At 46.5% G+C, this 21,508-nt stretch overlaps 1 protein-coding gene across 1 annotated transcript in view; it reads right to left on the bottom strand.

Moving 5' to 3' along the window:
• Positions 1-9,248: 9,248 nt before the first annotated feature.
• tmem117 (transmembrane protein 117) overlaps positions 9,249-21,508 on the bottom strand; it is an 83,966-nt gene continuing 71,706 nt past the window's right edge. The window contains exon 8 of the mRNA XM_029758004.1: positions 9,249-10,702. Within this exon, the coding sequence (XP_029613864.1) occupies positions 10,026-10,702 (677 nt within the window). The 3' untranslated portion in view covers positions 9,249-10,025. The remainder of the gene's footprint in view (positions 10,703-21,508) is intronic.

Here is a 21,508-nt window from a genome sequence, read left to right as displayed (position 1 = left end):
GGCCAATTGGCAAAATAGATATACTGGCCAAAGAATTTGTCCGATGGGCCTCTTCAGCTAACAGTCCGATATGCTCTAGACAGCTAGCAAGGCTGCGGCTAGCAGGCTAGCAGATGGGCATTCAGGGGACTTTGCAACGGAGGAGCCAGTTGAAAAAACCCCTTGGGCGAATTAAATCGGTAGTCCAGTCATGATGGGTCAGCAGGGCTCCGTGTCAGCAGTAAAAGGGGTCCAGGCCAATTGGCAAAATAGGTATTGTAGCCCAAGGAGTGGCTGATGGACCTCTTCGGCTAGCCAGGAGATGGGCCTAGCAAATGCTAGCTACAGGCTAATTGGTTCTTGCTTCGGGACAGAGACGTTAGCCAGGAGTGGTCACTCGGATAGCAGATAGCTAGCTGCGATGATCCAGGTGAAAAGGTTCAGAGCTTGTGGTAGGAATCCGGAGATATGGAGAAAAATAAGTCCGATTTGCTCTGGTTTGAGTCGCGCTGTGCAGACTGGCGAGAGTTGTCCGGGCCAAAGGTAGCTGATGACCGCTAGCAGTGGCTAGCTGTATACTAGCTAGTAGCTAGTTAGCTGGCTAGCTGCTGTTGGGGGTCCCGGTTCAAAAGTAAAGAAAATAGCAGATCCATACCACATTGGGTGAGGCGGATTGCAGGAGAGTATGTTGAAGTTGAGGTTAAGAAAAATATAAAAAAGATATGCGTAGAAAAAAGATATAAAAAGATATATACACGGGACGCGACAAGACGAGGACAAAAGACGTCTGACTGCTACGCCATCTTGGATTCAAGATTAGTAATAATAATAATAATGTTTTACATTTCTATTGCGCTTTTCATAAGAATTTCAAAGCGCTTCAAACGTATCAAACTAATAAGCAATACACCATCATGCGTAGCCTAGCTATAGTTAGATCAACCAATAGAGGCCGTCTTTGAGTTTATCCTCCAAAGATGGAGTGGTGCAGTTCATGGCTTGATCGGAAGGTGGTCAGGGAGATGGTTGAGGAAGATTCTATTGACGATCGTGTAGAGGGCTACTCTGTGTAACTGCTGGACTTCTCCTTCACAATGTATAGCACCCACTTGGGTGATGCCTCAGCAACTCTGGGCCAGAAAGCTCACCACACATAGTTCAGTGTAATAGCCAGTCGTCCTCACTATGAGCCCTCTGCCTCAACACTGCATTCCTTTACTGCATCTCATTTTTTACATTTTAGTCATTTAGCAGACGCTCTTATCCAGAGCGACTTACAGTAGTGAATGCATACATTTCATACAATTTCGTTAAAAAAAAATTCTGTGCTGGTCCCCCGTGGGAATCAAACCCACAACTCTGGCGTTGCAAACACCATGCTCTACCAACTGAGCTACATTCCTCTCAAACTTCAGGTGACTCATCAATTGACCAGGGCTCCCGAGTGGCGCAGCGTTCTAAGGAACTGCATCTCTGTGCTAGAGGGGTCACGACAGACACCCTGGTTTGAATCCAGGCTATATCACAACCGGCCATGATTGGGAGTTGCATAGGGCGGTGCACAATTGGCCCAGCGTTGTCTGGTTTGGCTGGGGTAGGCCGTCATTGTAAATAAGAATTTGTTCTTAACTGACTCGCTTAGTTAAATAAGGGTTAAATGTTTAAAAAATAATAATTGTTTTCAAAAGATCAGGAACTAGCAGCCAGGTGAAACAAAAAAGCTGGTACAGTGTCCAGATGCAGCATTCAAAAAAAACAATTAGACAGCTAGCTAGCCAAGCCAAAAAGAGTCCATCTGCAAATCTGTGGGTCAAAACAACCAGAAATATTAAATAAAACTCAATAAAAATACTTACAAATAATATATAGTGCAGTTCAGGAGTCAACCCCGAGATCAAGGACCATCAACATCTGATTGGTCTGATTTTGAGTGGTGTTTGAAGTTTAGGACTTGAAGGGTTCGTAACTCTGCTAAAACACACGCAGTACTCTCATTTGTTCAATACACATCTCATTTGTATTGTTCCGGGTGTTTCCTGCATCTCCAGAGGTAATGGTAACACTTGTATGATTCAGAGTACACCACTTAAAACCCCTTATATAATTAGCATATCAATTTACAGGCTGGCTGGGAGGAATGAGTTGTGCCTAAAGAAGACTATATAATCCTCCAGTGGGAGTAGCCTCTGTCTAACCAGCTAATTCCCTGAGTTTCTCAAGCCGCAGCTACTTGCATTAACACCTTTCTCTCTCTCATTTTGACCTGTCGAAAGATTAATAGAGCCCTCTGTAAACTTGTGTGTGTAGCGCGCATATACAGTGGCAAGAAAAAGTATGTGATCTTATCAGGTTTCAGGTAAAACCTAAGTGCCGACTGTGTTGAAGTAACAATGTTTATTGCAACAACAGGGGCAGGCAAATGACAGGTCAAAGTCAGCAGCGGTCGATAATCCAGAGTGGCGGCAAAGGTACAGGACATCAGGCAGAGTGGTCAGGCAGAGTGGTCAGGCAGAGTGGTCAGGCAGGTGGGATCAGCGGCAGGACAGGCAAGGGTCAAAACCAGGAGGACAAGGGGGAAAAAGACCGACTGGCGAAAACCAGGAGCTGAGAAACCTCTGGTTGACTTGAACAAACAAGACAAACTGGCCACGGACAGACAGAAAAAACACAGGTATAAATACACAGGGGATTATGGGGAACATGGGCGACACCTGGAGGGTTGTGGAGACAATCACAAAGACAGGTGAAACAGATCAGGGCGTGACAGAATGTGAGTGTTTTTATAGGGCAAGGCAGCTATAGCCAATGTCTCCAATCTCGTCTCATTGATTGAACTCCAGGTTAGCTGACTCTTGGCTCCAATTATCTTTTGGAGAAGTCATTAACCTAGGGGTTCACATACTTTTCCAACCCACACTGTGAATGTTTAAATGATGTATTCAATATAGACAAGACAAATACAATAATTTGTGTTATTAGTTTAAGCACACTATGTTTGTCCATTGCTGTGACCTAGATGAAGATCAGATCAAATTTGATGACCAATTTATGTAGAAATCCAGGTTTTTCCAAAGGGTTCACATACTTCTTCTTGCGACTATATGTGCGCCTACGTGTGTGTGTTTGCATGGGTTGTCTGGAGGGGCTGGTAGCACATTGGCAAGGGCACCATCGGGCAGGCTTTGGTCCAGTGACTCCTAGCCGGTGGTGGCTCCTTGCCAGGGGCACAGAGGTAGTGGCACAGCGGGGCAGAGTGGTTGTCCAGCTGGTTCCTAAATGTCCAATTTTCCATGGCGGGGTTAAACCCACCGCAACAGATGTCTCCACACAGAGGGTGGCCACATTACTGCCTGTCCTGTGTTCATTATTCATGGACACTCATGTCATTGGGTTTGGTAAAGGCAGGAGGACTAAGGCAGTGGAGCAGTGCAATAGTTTTACATGGAGATCTGTAAACACTGTAGCCTTTGTAAACCATTAGTTTACGACATGCGTGTTAGTTGACATTGACAACTCTCAGGGCATCCAAAGGATAATGTATTGCAGGTCAGTCATCAGACGTTATTGAACCATTTCATAGGTCTAGGACGTACAGTGTAGAATGCTACAGTAGCTTGACTCCTCTCTGTAGGGGACCTGGTTAATATTCTCTGTGTGTCAGAAGGAGTTGCAGAGGCTCAACCTCAACTCTTTAATTATTCATTGGAAAATGTATTCTTATGTAAATCCAACACAGTGCTGACTCTGCTATGTGTAGCAAATCCACCAATTAGCACTAACATGTCCGGCTCCAGCCTCCATTTAACTAGATATGATATACAGTATGTACTGTAAGGATGTGACTATTTGGCAGATGGTTGGTTGAATACACTAAAGCTGAAATCACTCATTTTGGATTCTCCCAGCAGGTGTTGTCACTAAGTAGTTACAGTAGTGCCAATATTGCTCAAAGCTATACTAGCTGGGAAACTACCTCTGCTACATAAGTATAAGGTATTCGTTCCACAGTATGCCACCACCATTGCTTAACACAAATCCCTCAGGCCTAGCTGATAAAAATGAACTCTCGCCGCCTCTCCGTTTCAAAGAAAAGGAAGCAAGAAGAAATAAATCGGTGTAATACTTTTTTTGTCTGTAAATCTCTTTTCCGAACAAGTGACTGGATGTAGGCTACTCAGGGACTAGTCTGAGCCTCCCGTCCCACTGTTAAGTATCTGAGGCACAGCTGGAATCAGGCAGGGATAACATCACCCACAGCGGCAGACATAGCTGACAGACTGAAACCGTCTTTAGGCCAGTCAATCTCAGGAGAAACTGTCCCTGGTTCCCACTGATAGATTCACAGGAGACTCACTGTTAACACACCTAAAGTTGAACAAAAATGTGTTGGCAGAAATTCCGTGCAAAGTTGGTGACTATTCATCATTTACAGAAGGGCCTACTTTACCCATTGCAGTAACAATCTCATTTTGAAAGTACACAACTTGGGCACAGACGTCCCACTTTTCTTACCCCAAACATTACTGAAACTTGCTTTGATGTGTTCCTTCACTTACTGCATACTCTGAAAAATCAATGTCTCATTTCTCACCGCAGTGGCAGACTGGGAAAGACTTCAGCGTAAGACCTAGCACTCTAGCAGTAATAAATATGTTTCCCTTATCCAAGGACCTACACTGTAGAGTGCCTCGTTGATGGTTTGACTGCCCAGTTCGCCTTTTAGATGCATTATCATACACCTCAGTCCCCCCAAGGTTTGACATTGTCTGTATCTTTGGAAACTATACAAGAATACATGTACTCTGTATCAACAGACAATTAAACCGGTTCTTAGTGAGAAAAAGGCACATCTAGACCTAATGTCATGCACAGGGCTGTGTTAATGTATGTCTGTGTAGATACTACCATTACAGTATCTCGCATCATACCTTGTGTAGATACAGTACTAATACTATTATATTAACTCATATCTTACATATTACATTGAATTGGGTCAGCAGCTGCATGGAGTTGACCTGAGGAATTGCATGGCAACAGTGTCACTATGCATTATATCGACCTTACTGTATGTAAAGTGTAAACTAGTTTCAGCATTGTAACAGATACACAATCTCATTCTACACTATACAATGCCTTGAACACAATGACTTTTTCCATATTTTGTTCCTTTACAGCCTTATTCTAAAATTGTTTAAATTGTTTTAATATGATATATACATAAGTATTCAGACCCTTTACTCAGTACTTTGTTGAAGCACCTTTTGCAGCGATTACAGTATTGAGTCTTCTTGGGTATGACGCTACAAGCTTGGCACACCTGTATTTGGGGAGTTTCTCCCATTCTTCTCTGCAGATCTTCTCAAGCTCTGTCAGGTTGGAGGGGAGCGTCGGTGCACAGCTATTTTCAGGTCTCTCCAGAGATGTTCGATTGGCTTCAAATCCAGGCTCTGGCTGGGCCACTCCCGAAGCCACTCCTGCATTATCTAGGCTGTGTGCTTAGAGTCATTGTCCTGTTGGAAGGGGAACCTTCACCCCAGTCTGAGGTCCTGAGCACTCTGGAGCAGGTTTTCAAGGATCTCTCTGTACTTTTCTCTGGTCATCTTTACCTCGATCCTGACTAGTCTCCCAGTACGTACCACTGAAAAAACACCCCACAACATGATGCTGCCACCACCATGCTTCACCGTAGGGATGGTGCCAGGTTTCCTCCAGACGTGACACTTGGCATTCAGGCCAAAGAGTTCAATCTTGGCTTCATCAGACCAGAGAATCTTGTTTCTCATGGTCTGAGAGTCTTTAGGTGACTTTTGGCAAAGTCCAAGTGGGCCTTCATGTGCCTTTTACTGAGGAGTGGCTTCCGTCTGGCCACTTTACCATAAATGCCTAATTGGTGGAGTGCTGCAGAGACGGTTGTCCTTCTGGAAGGTTCTCCCATCTCCACAGAGGAACTCTAGAGCTCTTTGTCAAGATCAGTGTTGAAGAACTTGACCTCAACCCCATCGAACACCTTTGGGATGAATTGGAACGCCGACTGTGAGCCAGGCCTAATCGCCCAACATCAGTGCCCGACCTCACTAATACTCGTGGCTGAATGGAAGCAAGTCCCCACAAAAATGTTCCAACATCTAGTGGAAAGCCTTCCCAGAAGACTGGAGGCTGTTATAGCAGCAATGTTCCAACATCTAGTGGAAAGCCTTCCCAGAAGACTGGAGGCTGTTATAGCAGCAATGTTCCAACATCTAGTGGAAAGCCTTCCCAGAAGACTGGAGGCTGTTATAGCAGCAAAAGGGGGACCAGCTCCATATTAATGCCCATGATTTTGGAATGAGATGTTCGACGAGCGCTTTTGGTCATGTAGTGTATCTCACATGGATATTCTTCGTCAACCCCACAAAGTATAATTAAGGGCACATCACACTAGCATGTAGCAAAATGTATTCATTTTATTGATAGCATTATTCAACGGACATTTATTGTAGGCAACATGTTAAAAAGAGATATCCTTTGTTTATTAAAAAACACACAACCACACACACAAGGATGCAAACTATCTGTCAGTTATGCAATACAATACCATGTATAACAGCAGGGGGAACATTCAGTTTCACCCGAAGCACAATACATTACAAATATATCACTAGATTACGTAAAGTGAGATAAATACACTCATTTAGCCATTGCCCCATACGTTTAGCAATTTGTTGCCTGTTGCACAGCCATATCTCCAAAATGAAATAAGTTGAGCTGTAATGAGGTCTTTGACCTGTAAAGTGTAGAGGGGGATCACTGAACCAAGGATCATACACCACTTATGTTGACTACATTGACCTCTTCACAGAATTGGCCATCCTCACTCTCTCTCTCTCACACACACACACACACACACACACACACACACACACACACACACACACACACACACACACACACACACACACACACACACACACACAAAGGCATTGTTAGAAAACACTTCAATAACAGAGCATTGGTATACAGTAGTCACACACCTAACGTATGTGATATAACAACTTTCACAACTCATAAAAACTCCCACTATCTTTTGCTTGTCAGCTGTAAGTAAATAGGTCACATTCTCTATGTGTCCTTCTCAAACCAAACCATGACCCCAATACTGGCTTTGAACCAGGGTCGTAATTGTGGTACATACAGTATACTGCTGGGGTATATGATATGGGTGCAGCAATTAGGTGCAGCAGTTAGATTTGGTGAACTTCTCTCCCCTTGTATAACAAAAGCACATTTACCAGGCCAAGGGCAAATGACCTTTCATTCGTTTGCATTTGTTTTAGTATAATGACCAGATAGATAAGCGACCATGAGGTGACTTGTTTGTTATTTGAAAATAGATGATGCCTAGGAGCTATCTTACATCCAGAAAATAAATAGGTCATCATGATATTATCATCATTATCATCAGAGGTTTAGCAATCCAGTCATTTCTATGAATACCAGAAAATAAACACATGAAGATGGGATATGTGAGAATTATCAAGGACAACAAATGAATTGATAAATCAGTCATGAAGTCTGAAAGGGTAAACGTAGTCAGGTGAAACACTGAAAATGAACAAGACAGACACATACTATCAGACATCTTTTGTTTTGCTGCAGCTATAGACTGTAAGCTATAATAGTGTATTTTGGACGTGGGTCTTTTAGTGGATGTGGGTTATCAAGGCACCTCTTCAGCTGTAAAACTGTAGTGTTACAATAAACTAGCCATGACAATTGGGTGTCATGCATCGCGAGACCTTAGGACTATAAGGTTTTATCTGAACTGTTGGTAAAAAAATAAAAAATAAAAATTATTCACATAAGAGTTGCTCTTTATGAGGTCCTTCACATGTGAAATATGTCAGATTTGTGAAAAAGTCCATTCACCATGGAAAGAATATCTGAAGGTTTTATCTGCGCAAACACCTTTGAACTTGGTGCTGTAAGGTACTATCTGCAATCCAATCACACAATACAGGGTTGTCAATCAAAAACGATTGTTTGTAAGGTGATATACTTTTTGAGCCATGAAAGAGGAAGACATCACAAAACAGTTCTGAAATCTGAGACTTGAAAAATTCTTATTATCTCACAACCATGCATTTTGCAGATAGAACCTTATAGCCCAAAGTCCTCAATTATTGATATCATAGGTTCTGGTCCTCTTTTGCAATGACTATGATTTTTTTCATCACTTTTTCAGAAGAATGGCCATCACTTAAGCCCTTTATGGTAAAAATAAAATAAACACAGGTGCCTCAGACCATGTTTAAGGCCCATTGGAGAGGCATTGCTGTTTTTATCTTGTGCTATATCAATACGAAAAACCTCCATGGAAGAAGTATTTCACCAAAATTACTAACGTACAGAACCACATTTGATTGATAACTAGGAAGTAGTTTATTGACTTTGGGTGTCAGAGACCAGAAAAATATGTCAGTTTACTCATCCAGAGCAATGATGCTATTAGGATATATTGTATTTGTCATTTTAGTGAACTATCAGTTTAACAAATGTGTGTGTGATGAACATTAATTCATATTTGATGATGTGATTAGAAAGAAGGAAGGGTACCGTAAATTCCGGACTATAAGCCGCAACTTTTTTCCCACGCTTTGAACAATGACGCGGCTAATATATGGATTTTTCCCGCTTTCAATTTTTTCCCCCCAAAAAAACACATTCTGTGACGTGCTCAGTTTTTTGGCGGCATGAAGCTTTCATTAGACCAATGAAATTGCCGAACGGGTTAAGGTCAAACAACTTTTTTGTTTACTGTTTAGATTAAAATCGAGCGCTCTCAAACTTCCCATCATTCTGATTACGGTAGTCATTTTGTCACCCTCATCATGGCATAGACACGGAGAAATGCATGTGATGCAGCTTTCAAGTTGAAGGCGATTGATCTGACTGTTGGAAAAGGAAATAGAGCTGCTGCACGGGAGCTTGGTCTTAATGAGTCGATGATAAGACGTTGGAAACAGCAGCGTGAGGAATTGACTCAGTGCAAAAAGGCAACTAAAGCTTACTGCTAATTTTTATTTTTTTGTTACAAGCCGTGTTTCGTTATTAAAGCCTATTTATTTTTGTTACAAGCCGTGTTTCGTTAAAGCCTATTTATTTTTGTTACAAGCCGTGTTTCGTTAAAGCCTGTGTAAAGTTCATTTGTTTCAATGTACCGGTAGGCACCTGCGGCTTATAGACATGTGCGGCTTATTTATGTTCAAAATAATACTTTTTTTAAAATTCAGTGGGTGTGGCTTATATTCAGGTGCGCTTAATAGTCCGGAAATTACGGTATTCTCTTTATTTAATCCTTACATGATTGTACTTTTCTTTTGAAATTGAAATAATTGCAACATTCTGTGGCAGATAGAATCTTATGGCTGAAGCCAGATTGACATCTCAGAACCGTAAGGTTCTATCTGCGTTTGCAACCCCCTAAAAAGAAAAAAAAGATTTACAAATCTCTTAGGATTTTGATACTCTGCAATTTAGGTACCTTTAAGGTGAGGACCTTAATAGGTTATGAATGAAGAATATCTCAGAACTATTCTTTGCGCCGATAGAGCCTTACAGTCCCGAGGTCACGATCGACTGTAGAAGTAGTTCTCCCACATAGGCACCAAAATATGTCACAATAAGAAAATACAACTTGCTATTAGAAAAACGTAAAATCAAGCGATAGCACCATGTTGACAATATGACTTTGCAGTGAGGGAGGTTAAAATAACCTGTTTGTCATTGTGTTGGTGTCACCTTAGAGATCCTAAAAACACGGTCTTACAAAAAGACTGGTCGCAAAACCAATAGTCCAGAAGAACCCAAGAGGCCAGTGTAGCTACATCCTCTGCTGTAGGAACACTCAATCAGTGTTGTGTTCAATATCCACCCAGACTGAAAAGATCTGGACTGAAATTGTCTTTCAGTTTGGTCTTAGTCTCTACTCTCTGGTCTCATGTCCTCCCTTCAGGCTATGTGTCTGTCAGCAGCAGACAGTAGCAGTATTTCCCCTAAGGGCAGTAAGGTCAGGGCGGTGACAGTTTACTGACTTCAAAGGAAACCGCTGGTTCTCCCGGATCAGTGCTGTCAATGACTATGCTGGGGTGCGTCTCCTGGGTCTCCGTGGAAACAGGCGAGATGGAGTTGGTGGAAGTGGCGGTGTGCGGAGCCAAGTGCCCGTCCACTGACAGCAGCATGGGGGTTCCCGAACGTTTGAGCGTCTCGCTCATAGAGATGTGCACCTCCTCTGGCGTGACGCCCATGTCCTTACTATACTCCGACGGAGACTTCCTCTTAATCCTCTCGTACGTCTTGTCCACCTGGCTCTCCGGGAAGGTCTCACTGTCCTGGAAACGTCCCAGCAGCCAGATGAAGAAGCCAAAGAGAACAAAGGCAGCCAGGCTGGGGATGAAGGCCAGGCACTTGATGTCCAGGCTGGCGCCCACGTAGCGGCTGTGCAGGAACATGTCCCGGTGGACATACGAACGGTTGGTCAGCGGATCTACGTTGCTGGAGCGCCACTTGTAGGTGAGCGTGCTGCGGTTGAAGTCGCCCAGCGTGTGGGGCTCCTCCACGGTGAAGATCTTCTCCCCTGGACCAACGTACTGGCCGTACTCGTAGGGCTTGTAGAAGATCTGGTTCTTCCACATGTTCAAGTCCAGGATCAACACAAGGAAGATGATGCCGTAGTTGAACCACTTACCTGCAGGGAGAAAGAAACGGTGTGGCAGTTACAGTAACTTCTTTATGGCAAAATCTAGATTAATTGTATATTGTATTGTGCCCCAGCTGACTTTGACATGTTCTTTCTGATTGCTGTACTGTTGGGACAAATCATAAAGCTATTATGAATCTAATTCATTCAAGGTAATCAATTCACAAAACACAGAAAGACAGACAGTATGTGTGTTAAGGCATTTGATAATACATTTGCAGGTACTAGGTCCAACATTGACTCTTAATGAAATGAGGTCATTACAGTAAACGGTAGCAATCTCTCCAGGTTTACTTATCTAAAGGCAGATGATTCCCTGGGTACATGTGACACCATTCCCTCCCTTTCCTGAGACGCACCACTGTTGATAAGCTTTTAGTCAAAGCAATCACACAGTGTAAGACCATTAACATAATGCTAAATGAGTGTGCGACGCATTAGGGTTAACAACCTAGTGGAAATCAGGAAGCGTTTGAACAGTTTAACATTTAGCATGGGAACATTCGTTTCTCTCCACCTTGGATGGTCGTCACTGGGAGCATGCTGTGGAACGTAATGAAACACGGGTGATGGTTTAAATGGAAGAGTGTACTCTCTGAGATTATGTTTGACTGTGTGATCACGTAACCGGTGTGAGTGAGTAAGACCTTTAAAGAGGTTAACATTCACAAGGCCTCTGGGCTAGACGGATTACCAGGACGCGTACTCAGAGCATGCGCTGACCAGCTGGAAAGTGTCTACACTGAGATTTTTAACCTCTCCCTGACTCAGTCTGTAATACCAACATGTTTCAAGCAGATCACCATAGTCCCTGTCCCCAAGAACGCCAAGGTAACCTGTCTAAATGACTATCGCCTTGTAGCACTCACGTCTGTAGCCATGAAAAGCTTTGAAAGGCTGGTCATGGCTCACATCAACACCATCATACCAGACACTCTGGACCCACTACAATTCACCCCAATAGATAAACAGTGTGGAGTGCAATCTCTATTGCACTCCACACTGCCCTTTCCCATCTGGACAAGAAGAACAGCTATGTGAGAATGCTGTTCATTGACTACAGCTCAGCGTTCAACACCATTTTTTATGAGTGCTCCTGTACTCCCTGCTCACCCATGACTGAGTGGCAGCGCCTGACTCAAACCCCATCATTAAGTTTGCCGACGACACGGCGGTGGTAGGCCTGATCACTGACGATGATGAGACGGCCTATAGGAAGGAAGTCAGAGACCGCCAGGACAACAACCTCTACCTCAACGTCAGCAAGACAAAGGAGCTAATCGTGGACTACATGATCCTCAAAAAGGAATACAGCTGCATCACTGGGAGCATCTAGACTGGCTGCATCACCGCTTGGTATGGCAGCTGCTCAACATCCGACCGCAAGGCGCTACAGAGGGTAGTGCGTACAGCCCCGTACATCACTGGGCCCAAGCTCCCTGCCATCCAAGACCTCTATACCAGGCGATGTCAGAGGAAGGCCCTAAATATTGTCAAAGCCTCCAGCCACCCAAGTCATTGACTGCTCTCTCAGCTACCGCATGGCAATGCACCAAGTCTGGAAACAACAGTAGGGCCCTGAACCGCTTCTAGCCATAAGACTGCTAAATAGCTAGTTAAATAGTTCACCAAATAGACTATCTGCATTATCCCTTTTTGCAGTAACTTTTTTTACTCATCACATATGCTTCTGCTACTGTTTACTACCTGTCACTTTATTGCTAGTTATATGTACATTTACACCTCAGTTACTGCATACTCCTGCACATGGACTCAGTACTGGTACCCCTTGTATATAGACAGCCAAGTTATTGTTACTCATTGGATCTATTATCCAACTATTAGTACTTTTATTATTATGTGTTTTACTTTTCTATTATTTCTCTAGTTTCTTTCTCTCTGCATGGTTGGGAAGGGCCCATAAGCATTTCACTGTGTTAGTCCACACCTGTTGTTTATGAAGCATATAAAAAATAACATTTGATTTGATTGATGCACATTACCCCTCAGCAGGAGGGAAGAGGATGCCAGAAACAAGAACTGCTGGTGGGATGAAAAATACATGTTACAACAGGTGCAACCATCAGCATTTCTCCATCACAGCTGGTCAGATGGAGAGTGAAAACATTTAATAATAGTGGTATCCCTCTATACCATCTAAATCAATTGGGCAGATATAGTGCTTTCGGGAAAGTATTCAGACCCCTTGACTTTTTCCACATTTTGTTACGTTACAGCCTTATTCTAAAATGCATTAAATAGTTTTTCCCTCTCATCAATTGACATACAATACCCCATAATGAAAAGCAAAAAAGGGGTTTTTAGTAAATTTAGCAAATTTCTTAAATACAATAAACTGAAAATTCACATTTACAAAAGTATTCAGACTCTTTCCTCAGTACTTTGTTGAAGCACCTTTGTCAGCAATTACAGCCTCGAGTCTTGTTGGGTATGATGCTACAAGCTTGGCACACCTGTATTTGGGGAGTTTCTCTCATTCTTCTCTGCAGATCCTCTGCACAGCTATTTCTCTCCAGATATGTTCGCACCAGTCTGATGTCCTGAGTGCCCTGAAGCAGGTTTTCATCAAGGATCTCTCTGTACTTTGCTCCGTACATCTTTCCCTCGATCCTGACTAGTCTCCCAGGACTGCCGCTGAAAAACAGCCCCACAGCTTGATGCACTGGTTTCCTCCAGATGTGACGCTTGGCATTCAGGCCAAAGAGTTCAATCTTGGTTTCCCAGACCAGAGAATCTTGTTTCTCATGGTCTGAGAGTCCTTAAGGTGCTTTTTGGCAAACTCCAAGCAGGCTGTCATGTTCCTTTTACTGAGGAGTAGCTTCCGTCTGGCCACTTTACCATACATGCCTGATTGGTGGAGTGCTGCAGAGATGGTTGTCCTTCTCCACAGAGAAACTCTGGAGCTCTTTCAGAGAGACCATCGGGTTCTTGGTCACCTCCCTGAACAAGGCCCTTCTCCCCCGATTGCTTAGTTTGGCCGGGTGGACAGATCTAGGAAGAGTCTTGGTGGTTCTTAACTTCTTCCATTTAAGAATGATGGAGGCCACTGTGTTCTTAGGGACCTTCAATGCTGCAGAAATGTTTTGGTACCCTTCCCCATATCTGTGTCTCCACATAATCCTGTCTTGGAGCTCTACGGACAATTCCTTCGACCTCATGGCTTGGTTTTTGCTCTGACATGCACTGTCAACTGTGGGACCTTATATAGACAGGTGTGTGCCTTTCCAAATCATGTCCAATCAAGTTGTAGAAACGTCTCAAGGATGATCAATGGAAACAGGATGCACCTGAGCTCAATTTCGAGTCTCATAGCAAAGGGTCTGAATACTTAATAAAGTATCTGTTTTTATTTTTAATACATTTGCAAAAATTTCTAAAAACATGTTTTCGCTTTGTCATTATGGGGTAATCGCTGCCAAAGGTGCTCCTGAGTGGCGCAGCGGTCTAAGGCACTGCATCTCAGTCCCAGAGGCGTCACTACAGACCCTGGTTTGATCCCAGGCTGTATCACAACCGGTCATGATTGGGAGTCCCATAGGGCGGCGCACAATTGGCCCTGCGTCGTCCGGGTTAGGGTTTGGCAGGGGTAGGCTGTCATTGTAAATAAGAGTTGGTTCTTAACTGACTTGCCTAGTTAAATAAAGTTTAAATAAAAATAAATAAAAAACAAAGTACTGACTAAAGGGTCTGAATTAGAGGTTGACCAATTAATCAGAATGGCCGATTAATTAGGGCCATTTCAAGATTTCAAGTTTTCATACGTTTTTTTTTTTTTTTAGACCTTTATTTAACTAGGCAAGTCAGTTAAGAACACATTCTTATTTTCAATGATGGCCTAGGAACGGTGGGTTAACTGCCTTGTTCAGGGGCAGAACGACAGATTTTTACCTTGTCAGCTCGGGGATTCAATCTTGCAACCTTACGGTTAACTAGTCCAACACTCTAACCACCTGCTTTACATTGTACTCCACGAGGAGCCTGCCTGTTACGCGAATGCAGTAAGAAGCCAAGGTAAGTTGTTAGTTAGCATTAAACTTATCTTATAAAAAACAATCAATCATAATCACTAGTTAACTACACATGGTTGATGATATTACTAGTTTATCTAGCCTGTCCTGTGTTGCATATAATCACTTAGGTACACATTGCTCCAACCATAAACATCAATGCCTTTCTTAAAATCAATACACAAGTATATATTTTTAAACCTGCATATTTAGTTAATATTGCCTGCTAACATGAATTTCTTTTAACTAGGGAAAATGTGTCACTTCTCTTGCAAACAGAGTCAGGGTATATGCAGCAGTTTGGGCCGCCTGGCTCGTTGCGAACTGTGAAGACTATTTCTTCCTAACAACAACAGCCGACTTCGCCAAACGGGGGATGATTTAACAAAAGCGCATTTGCGCGGTTCCGCGGTTCCGTATTTCACTGACAGGAAAAACGTTTTGTTTTCGAGATGATAGTTTCCAGATTCAACCATATTAATGACCTAAGGCTCGTATTTCTGTGTGTTATTATGTTATAATTAAGTCTATGATTTGATCGAGCAGTCTGACTGAGCGATGGTAGGCAGCAGCAGGCTCGTAAGCGTTCATTCAAACAGCACTTTCGTGCGTTTGCCAGCAGTCCTTCGCAATGCATTGCGCTGTTTATGACTTCAAGCCTGTCAACTCCCAAGATTAGGCTGGTGTAGCCGATGTGAAATGGCTAGCTAGTTAGCCAGGTGCGCGCTAATAGCGTTTCAAACGTCACTCGCTCTGAGACTTGGAGTAGTTGTTCCCCTTGCTCTGCATGGGTAACGCTGCTTCGAGCGTGGCTGTAGTGGATGTGCTCCTGGTTCGAGCCCAGGTAGGAGCGAGGAGAGGGACGGAAGCGATACTGTTACACTGGCAATACTAAGTGCCTATAAGAACATCCAATAGTCAAAGGTATATGAAATACAAATCGTATAGAGAGAAATAGTCCTATAATTCCTATAATAACTACAACCTAAAACTTCTTACCTGGGAATATTGAAGACTCATGTTGAAAGGAACCACCAGCTTTCATATGTTCTCATGTTCTGAGCAAGGAACTTAAACGTTAGCTTTTTTACATGGCACATATTGCACTTTTACTTTCTTCTCCAACACTGTTTTTGCATTATTTAAACCACATTGAACATGTTTCATTATTTATTTGAGGCTAAATTGATTTTATTGATGTATTATATTAAGTTAAAATAAATGTTCATTCAGTATTGTTGAAATTGTCATTATTACAAATAAATAAATAAAACAATCAGCCGATTAATCGGTATCGGCTTTTTTGGTCCTCCAATAATTGGTATCGGTATCGGCGTTGAAAAATCATAATCGGTCGACCTCTAGTCTGAATACTTATATAAATGTGAATTTTCTGTTTTTTTTTAATTTAAGAAATTAGCAACATTTTCCAAAAACCTATTTTCACTTTGTCATTATGGGGTATTGTGTGTAGATTGATGAGAATTGTATTTTACTTAATACATTTTAGAATAAGGCTGTAACATAACAAAATGTGGAAAAAGTATAGTATGTTTTGTATGTAATTGTCACAGTATCTAACGAAGGTGGCGCCCCTCCTCGGTCGGGCGGCGCTCGCCGGTCGTCGTCGCCGGCCTATTAGCTGCCACCGATCGTTGTTTCTGTGTCTTTTGGTTTTGTCTGTCTATCCCGCACCTGTTTTATGTTTGTCATTAGTGGGGGGTTATTTAGTGTGTATTTTCAGTTGGGGTTCTCGTGCGGGATTGTTCATTTGTTCACTCAGGACAGTTGTAATTATATCCGATTAAGTAGACATTATATTGCCGGGCTGCGCCCCGCGCGCTGTTTGTTTTCCAGTGCACTTATTTGTTTTGAGAAAAGTGTTCTCTCCTGGCGGACTTCGCCACGCGCCCTGTGCCCAACGGCTATTGCGTCTTGTATTCATTATTAAAACTCAGTTGCTCCGGCCCTCTGTCTCCTGCTCCTGATTTCACATATCTACTGGTCCTAGACAATCGTGACAGAATCCCGCACCGAAAATGGAGTCAGCAGGAGCAGAAGCGCCGTCCATGGCTGAGCAGGTCTCTCAACACGCCAGCCTCCTCCACCACCTAGGCTCGGCCATGGACCAGGTGTTGGCCCGGTTGGAGAACTGGGAGAGAGGTGCTTCCCCAGCTGGACCAGCTCCGGTCCCTCACCCTGCGCCCCTACACACACCCCCTGAAGCGGGCGCCGGTGGTATCCGGATTACTCCTCCCCGGGAGTTCGATGGGACGGCCGCTGGGTGCAAGGGGTTCTTACTCCAATTGGAACTATACCTGGCGACCGTCCGCCCCCCCCCCTCCGACGAAGAGAGGGTGAGCGTCCTCGTCTCCTGTCTCACGGGTCGAGCCCTAGAATGGGCCAATGCGGTCTGGGATGGCCCAGACTCGGCTCGGGGCGACTACCCTGAGTTCACCCGCCGCTTCCGGGCGGTTTTCGATCATCCCCCGGAGGGCAGGGCGGCGGGTGAGCGGTTATTCCATTTGAGACAGGAGACGAGGAGCGCTCAGGATTTCGCCCTGGAATTCCGGACTCTCGCCGCTGGATCGGGGTGGAACGAGCGGGCCTTGATAGACCACTATAGGTGTAGCCTTCGCGAGGACGTCCGCCGGGAGCTGGCCTGTAGGGACAACGCCTCCACCCTCGACCAACTGGTGGACTTGTCCATTAGACTGGACAACCTGCTGGCTTCCCGGGGACGTTCCAGTCGGGGCCTGTTCGTTCCGCCTCCCAGTCCCCCCGCTCCACAGCCCATGGAGATAGGGGGGGCTGCGTCAAGGAGGACCGGAGGGGGGGGTCTCTCCTGCACCCGATGTGGACGCAGAGGACACACTGTGGACCGGTGCTGGAGTGGTCCCCCCGGGAGTTCGGAGGGCAGGCAGAGCACTACTTCGAACCCCCAGGTGAGTCCGCACCAGCCACACCCAGAGCCCCCTGTCGACCACATGTACACCTCGGTTTGTTTTCCAGATTTTTCCCCTCACTTCCAGTATAAGGCACTAGTCGATTCAGGTGCAGCTGGGAGTTTTATGGACCTTGGGTTAGCGAAGAGGTTAGGGATTCCCCTGGTTCAGCTGGACCACCCCTTCCCCGTGCACGCCCTAGATAGTCGACCGCTAGGGTCAGGCCAAGTAGGGGAGGTCACAGTGCCACTGGTGATGCAGACGTGGGGGGGTCATGAGGAGCGTATCAGCCTGTTCCTCATTGACTCCCCAGCGTTTCCGGTGGTACTGGGAATCCCCTGGCTAGCCACGCACAACCCTCAGATTTCGTGGAGACAGAGGGCTCTTACGGGGTGGTCGAGGGAGTGCTCAGGTAGGTGCATAGGAGTTTCCATCGGTGCGACTACGGTGGAGAGTCCAGACCAAGTCTCCACCGTGCACATTCCCTCAGAGTATGCCGATTTGGCTATCGCCTTCAGTAAGACGAAGGCGACTCTATTACCACCCCATCGACGAGGGGATTGTGCGATAAACCTCCAGGCCGACGCGGTCCTTCCTAGGAGTCACGTGTATCCTCTGTCTCAGGAGGAGACAGTGGCTATGGATACATACGTCACTGAATCCTTGAGACAGGGATACATTCGGCCATTAAGTCCCCCGTCTCCTCAAGTTTTTTTTTGTGAAGAAGAAGGAGGGAGGTCTGCGCCCGTGCATTGACTATAGAGGTCTAAATGCTATCACAGTGTGTTTTAGTTACCCGCTACCTCTCATTGCTACGGCAGTGGAGTCATTTCACGGGGCGCGCTTCTTCACGAAATTAGATCTCAGGAGCGCATATGACCTGGCGCGTATCCGAGATGGAGACGAGTGGAAAACCGCATTTAGTACCACATCGGGCCATTATGAGTACCTCGTCATGCCGTATGGGTTAAAGAACGCTCCCGCTGTCTTCCAATCCTTTGTGGACGAGGTCCTTCGGGACATGCTCGGGCAGGGTGTGGTGGTGTACATCGATGACATCCTGATTTGCTCCGCCACACGCGCCGAGCATGTGTCCCTGGTGCGTAAGGTGCTTGGGCGGCTGCTGGAGCATAACCTATACGTCAAGGCGGAGAAATGTGAGTTCTCCAAACGAGCCGTCTCATTTCTAGGATATCGCATTTCCACCTCGGGGGTGGAGGTGGAGTGTGACCGCGTGACGGCTGTGCGTAATTGGCCAACCCCAACCACTGTGAAGGAGGTGCAGCGGTTCTTGGGGTTCGCTAATTATTATCGGAGGTTTATCCGGGGTTTTGGTCAGGTGGCGGCTCCCATTACCTCACTGTTGAAGGGGAGGCCGGTGCGGCTACGATGGTCAGCAGAGGCGAACAGAGCCTTCCTTCGTCTGAAGGTTCTGTTTACCAACGCACCTGTCCTGGCGCATCCGGACCCCTCTTTGCCATTCATAGTGGAGGTGGACGCGTCCGAGGCTGGGGTAGGAGCTGTGCTATCGCAGCACTCGGGCGTTCCTCCGAAGCTCCGCCCATGTGCCTTCTTTTCTAAGAAGCTGAGCCCGGCGGAGCGCAACTATGATGTGGGGGACCGGGAGCTGTTAGCTGTGGTCAGGGCTTTGACGGTGTGGAGACATTGGCTTGAGGGGGCACGTCACCCTTTCCTCATCTGGACCGACCACCGTAACCTGGAGTATATCCGGGCAGCGAGGAGGCTTAATCCCCGTCAGGCAAGGTGGGCCATGTTTTTTACGAGGTTTAACTTCACTCTCTCGTACATTCCAGGTTCCCGGAACCGGAAGGCTGACGCACTGTCGCGTCTCTACGACACCGAGGAGCGGACCATCGATCCTACTCCCATACTTCCCGCCTCCTGTCTGGTGGCGCCGGTGGTATGGGAGGTGGATGCGGACATCGAGCGGGCGGGTCGGTCAGAACCCACTCCACCGCAGTGTCCCGTGGGCCTGAAATACGTTCCGCTTGGTGTTCGCGATCGACTGATCCGATGGTCCCACACTCTACCCTCCTCGGGTCATCCTGGGGTGGAACGGACAGTGCGGGGCCTGAAGGGAAGGTACTGGTGGCCCACCTTGGCTGAGGATGTTCGGCGTTATGTCTCTTCCTGTTCGGTATGCGCTCAGTGCAAGGCTCCTAGGCACCTGCCTCGAGGGAAATTACAGCCCCTCCCTGTTCCGCAACGGCCTTGGTCTCACCTCTCGGTGGATTTCCTCACGGATCTCCCGCCGTCCCAGGGGAATACGGCGATCCTGGTCGTTGTGGACAGGTTCTCTAAGTCCTGCCGTCTGCTCCCTTTGCCCGGTCTTCCTACGGCCCTGCAGACCGCGGAGGCCCTGTTCACCCATGTCTTCCGGCACTATGGGGTGCCCGAGGACATCGTATCTGATCGGGGTCCCCAGTTCACGTCCAGGGTGTGGAGATCGTTTATGGAGAGGCTGGGGGTCTCGGTCAGCCTGACCTTGGGTTTCCACCCCGAGAGTAATGGGCAGGTAGAACGCATCAACCAGGATGTGGGCAGGTTTCTGCGGTCATATTGCCAGGACCGGCCAGGGGAGTGGGCGCAGTTCGTGCCATGGGCCCAGAACTCTCAGCGCCACTCCTCTACCAACCTGTCACCCTTCCAGGTGGTCTTGGGGTATCAGCCGGTCCTGGTGCCATGGCAACAGAGCCAGACGGAGGCTCCTGCGGTGGAGGCATGGGTGGAGCGCTCTCAGGAGACCTGGAATGGTGTCCAGGAGTGCCTAAGGAGGGCTGGTGAACGACACAAGGAGAGCGCTGACCGCCACCGCAGTGACGCCCCCGTGTATAATCCGGGGGACAGAGTCTGGCTCTCGACGCGGAACCTGCCTCTCCGCCTGCCCTGCCGGAAGCTGGGTCCGCGGTTTGTGGGGCCGTTCAAAGTCGTGAGGAGGATAAACGAGGTGTGTTACAGGTTACAACTCCCTACATATTACCGCATTAACCCCTCGTTTCATGTGTCTCTCCTCAGGCCAGTGGTAGCTGGTCCACTGCAGGACGATGAGGTGCTGGAGGTCCCCCCGCCCCCCCTGGACATCGGGGGGCCCCGGCGTACACAGTCCGAACCATCCTGGACTCCCGACGTCGGGTAGGGGGCCTGCAGTACCTCGTGGACTGGGAGGGGTACGGTCCGGAGGAGAGGTGCTGGGTTCCGGCGGCGGACATTCTAGATCCACCGATGCTACAAGAATTCCACCGTCGCCGTCCGGATCGGCCGGCGCCTCGCCCTCCGGGCCGTCCCCGAGGCCGGCGTCGGCGCGCGGTCAGGGGAGGGGTACTGTCACAGTATCTAACGAAGGTGGCGCCCCTCCTCGGTCGGGCGGCGCTCGCCGGTCGTCGTCGCCGGCCTATTAGCTGCCACCGATCGTTGTTTCTGTGTCTTTTGGTTTTGTCTGTCTATCCCGCGCCTGTTTTATGTTTGTCATTAGTGGGGGGTTATTTAGTGTGTATTTTCAGTTGGGGTTCTCGTGCGGGATTGTTCATTTGTTCACTCAGGACAGTTGTAATTATATCCGATTAAGTAGACATTATATTGCCGGGCTGCGCCCCGCGCGCTGTTTGTTTTCCAGTGCACTTATTTGTTTTGAGAAAAGTGTTCTCTCCTGGCGGACTTCGCCACGCGCCCTGTGCCCAACGGCTATTGCGTCTTATATTTATTATTAAAACTCAGTTGCTCCGGCCCTCTGTCTCCTGCTCCTGATTTCACATATCTACTGGTCCTAGACAATCGTGACAGTAATACATGTTGCTTGGTAA

The sequence above is a fragment of the Salmo trutta genome, chromosome 7, assembly GCF_901001165.1.
Source record: "Salmo trutta chromosome 7, fSalTru1.1, whole genome shotgun sequence".
NCBI lineage: Eukaryota > Metazoa > Chordata > Actinopteri > Salmoniformes > Salmonidae > Salmo > Salmo trutta.
This window is presented reverse-complemented; position numbering and strand designations above follow the sequence as displayed.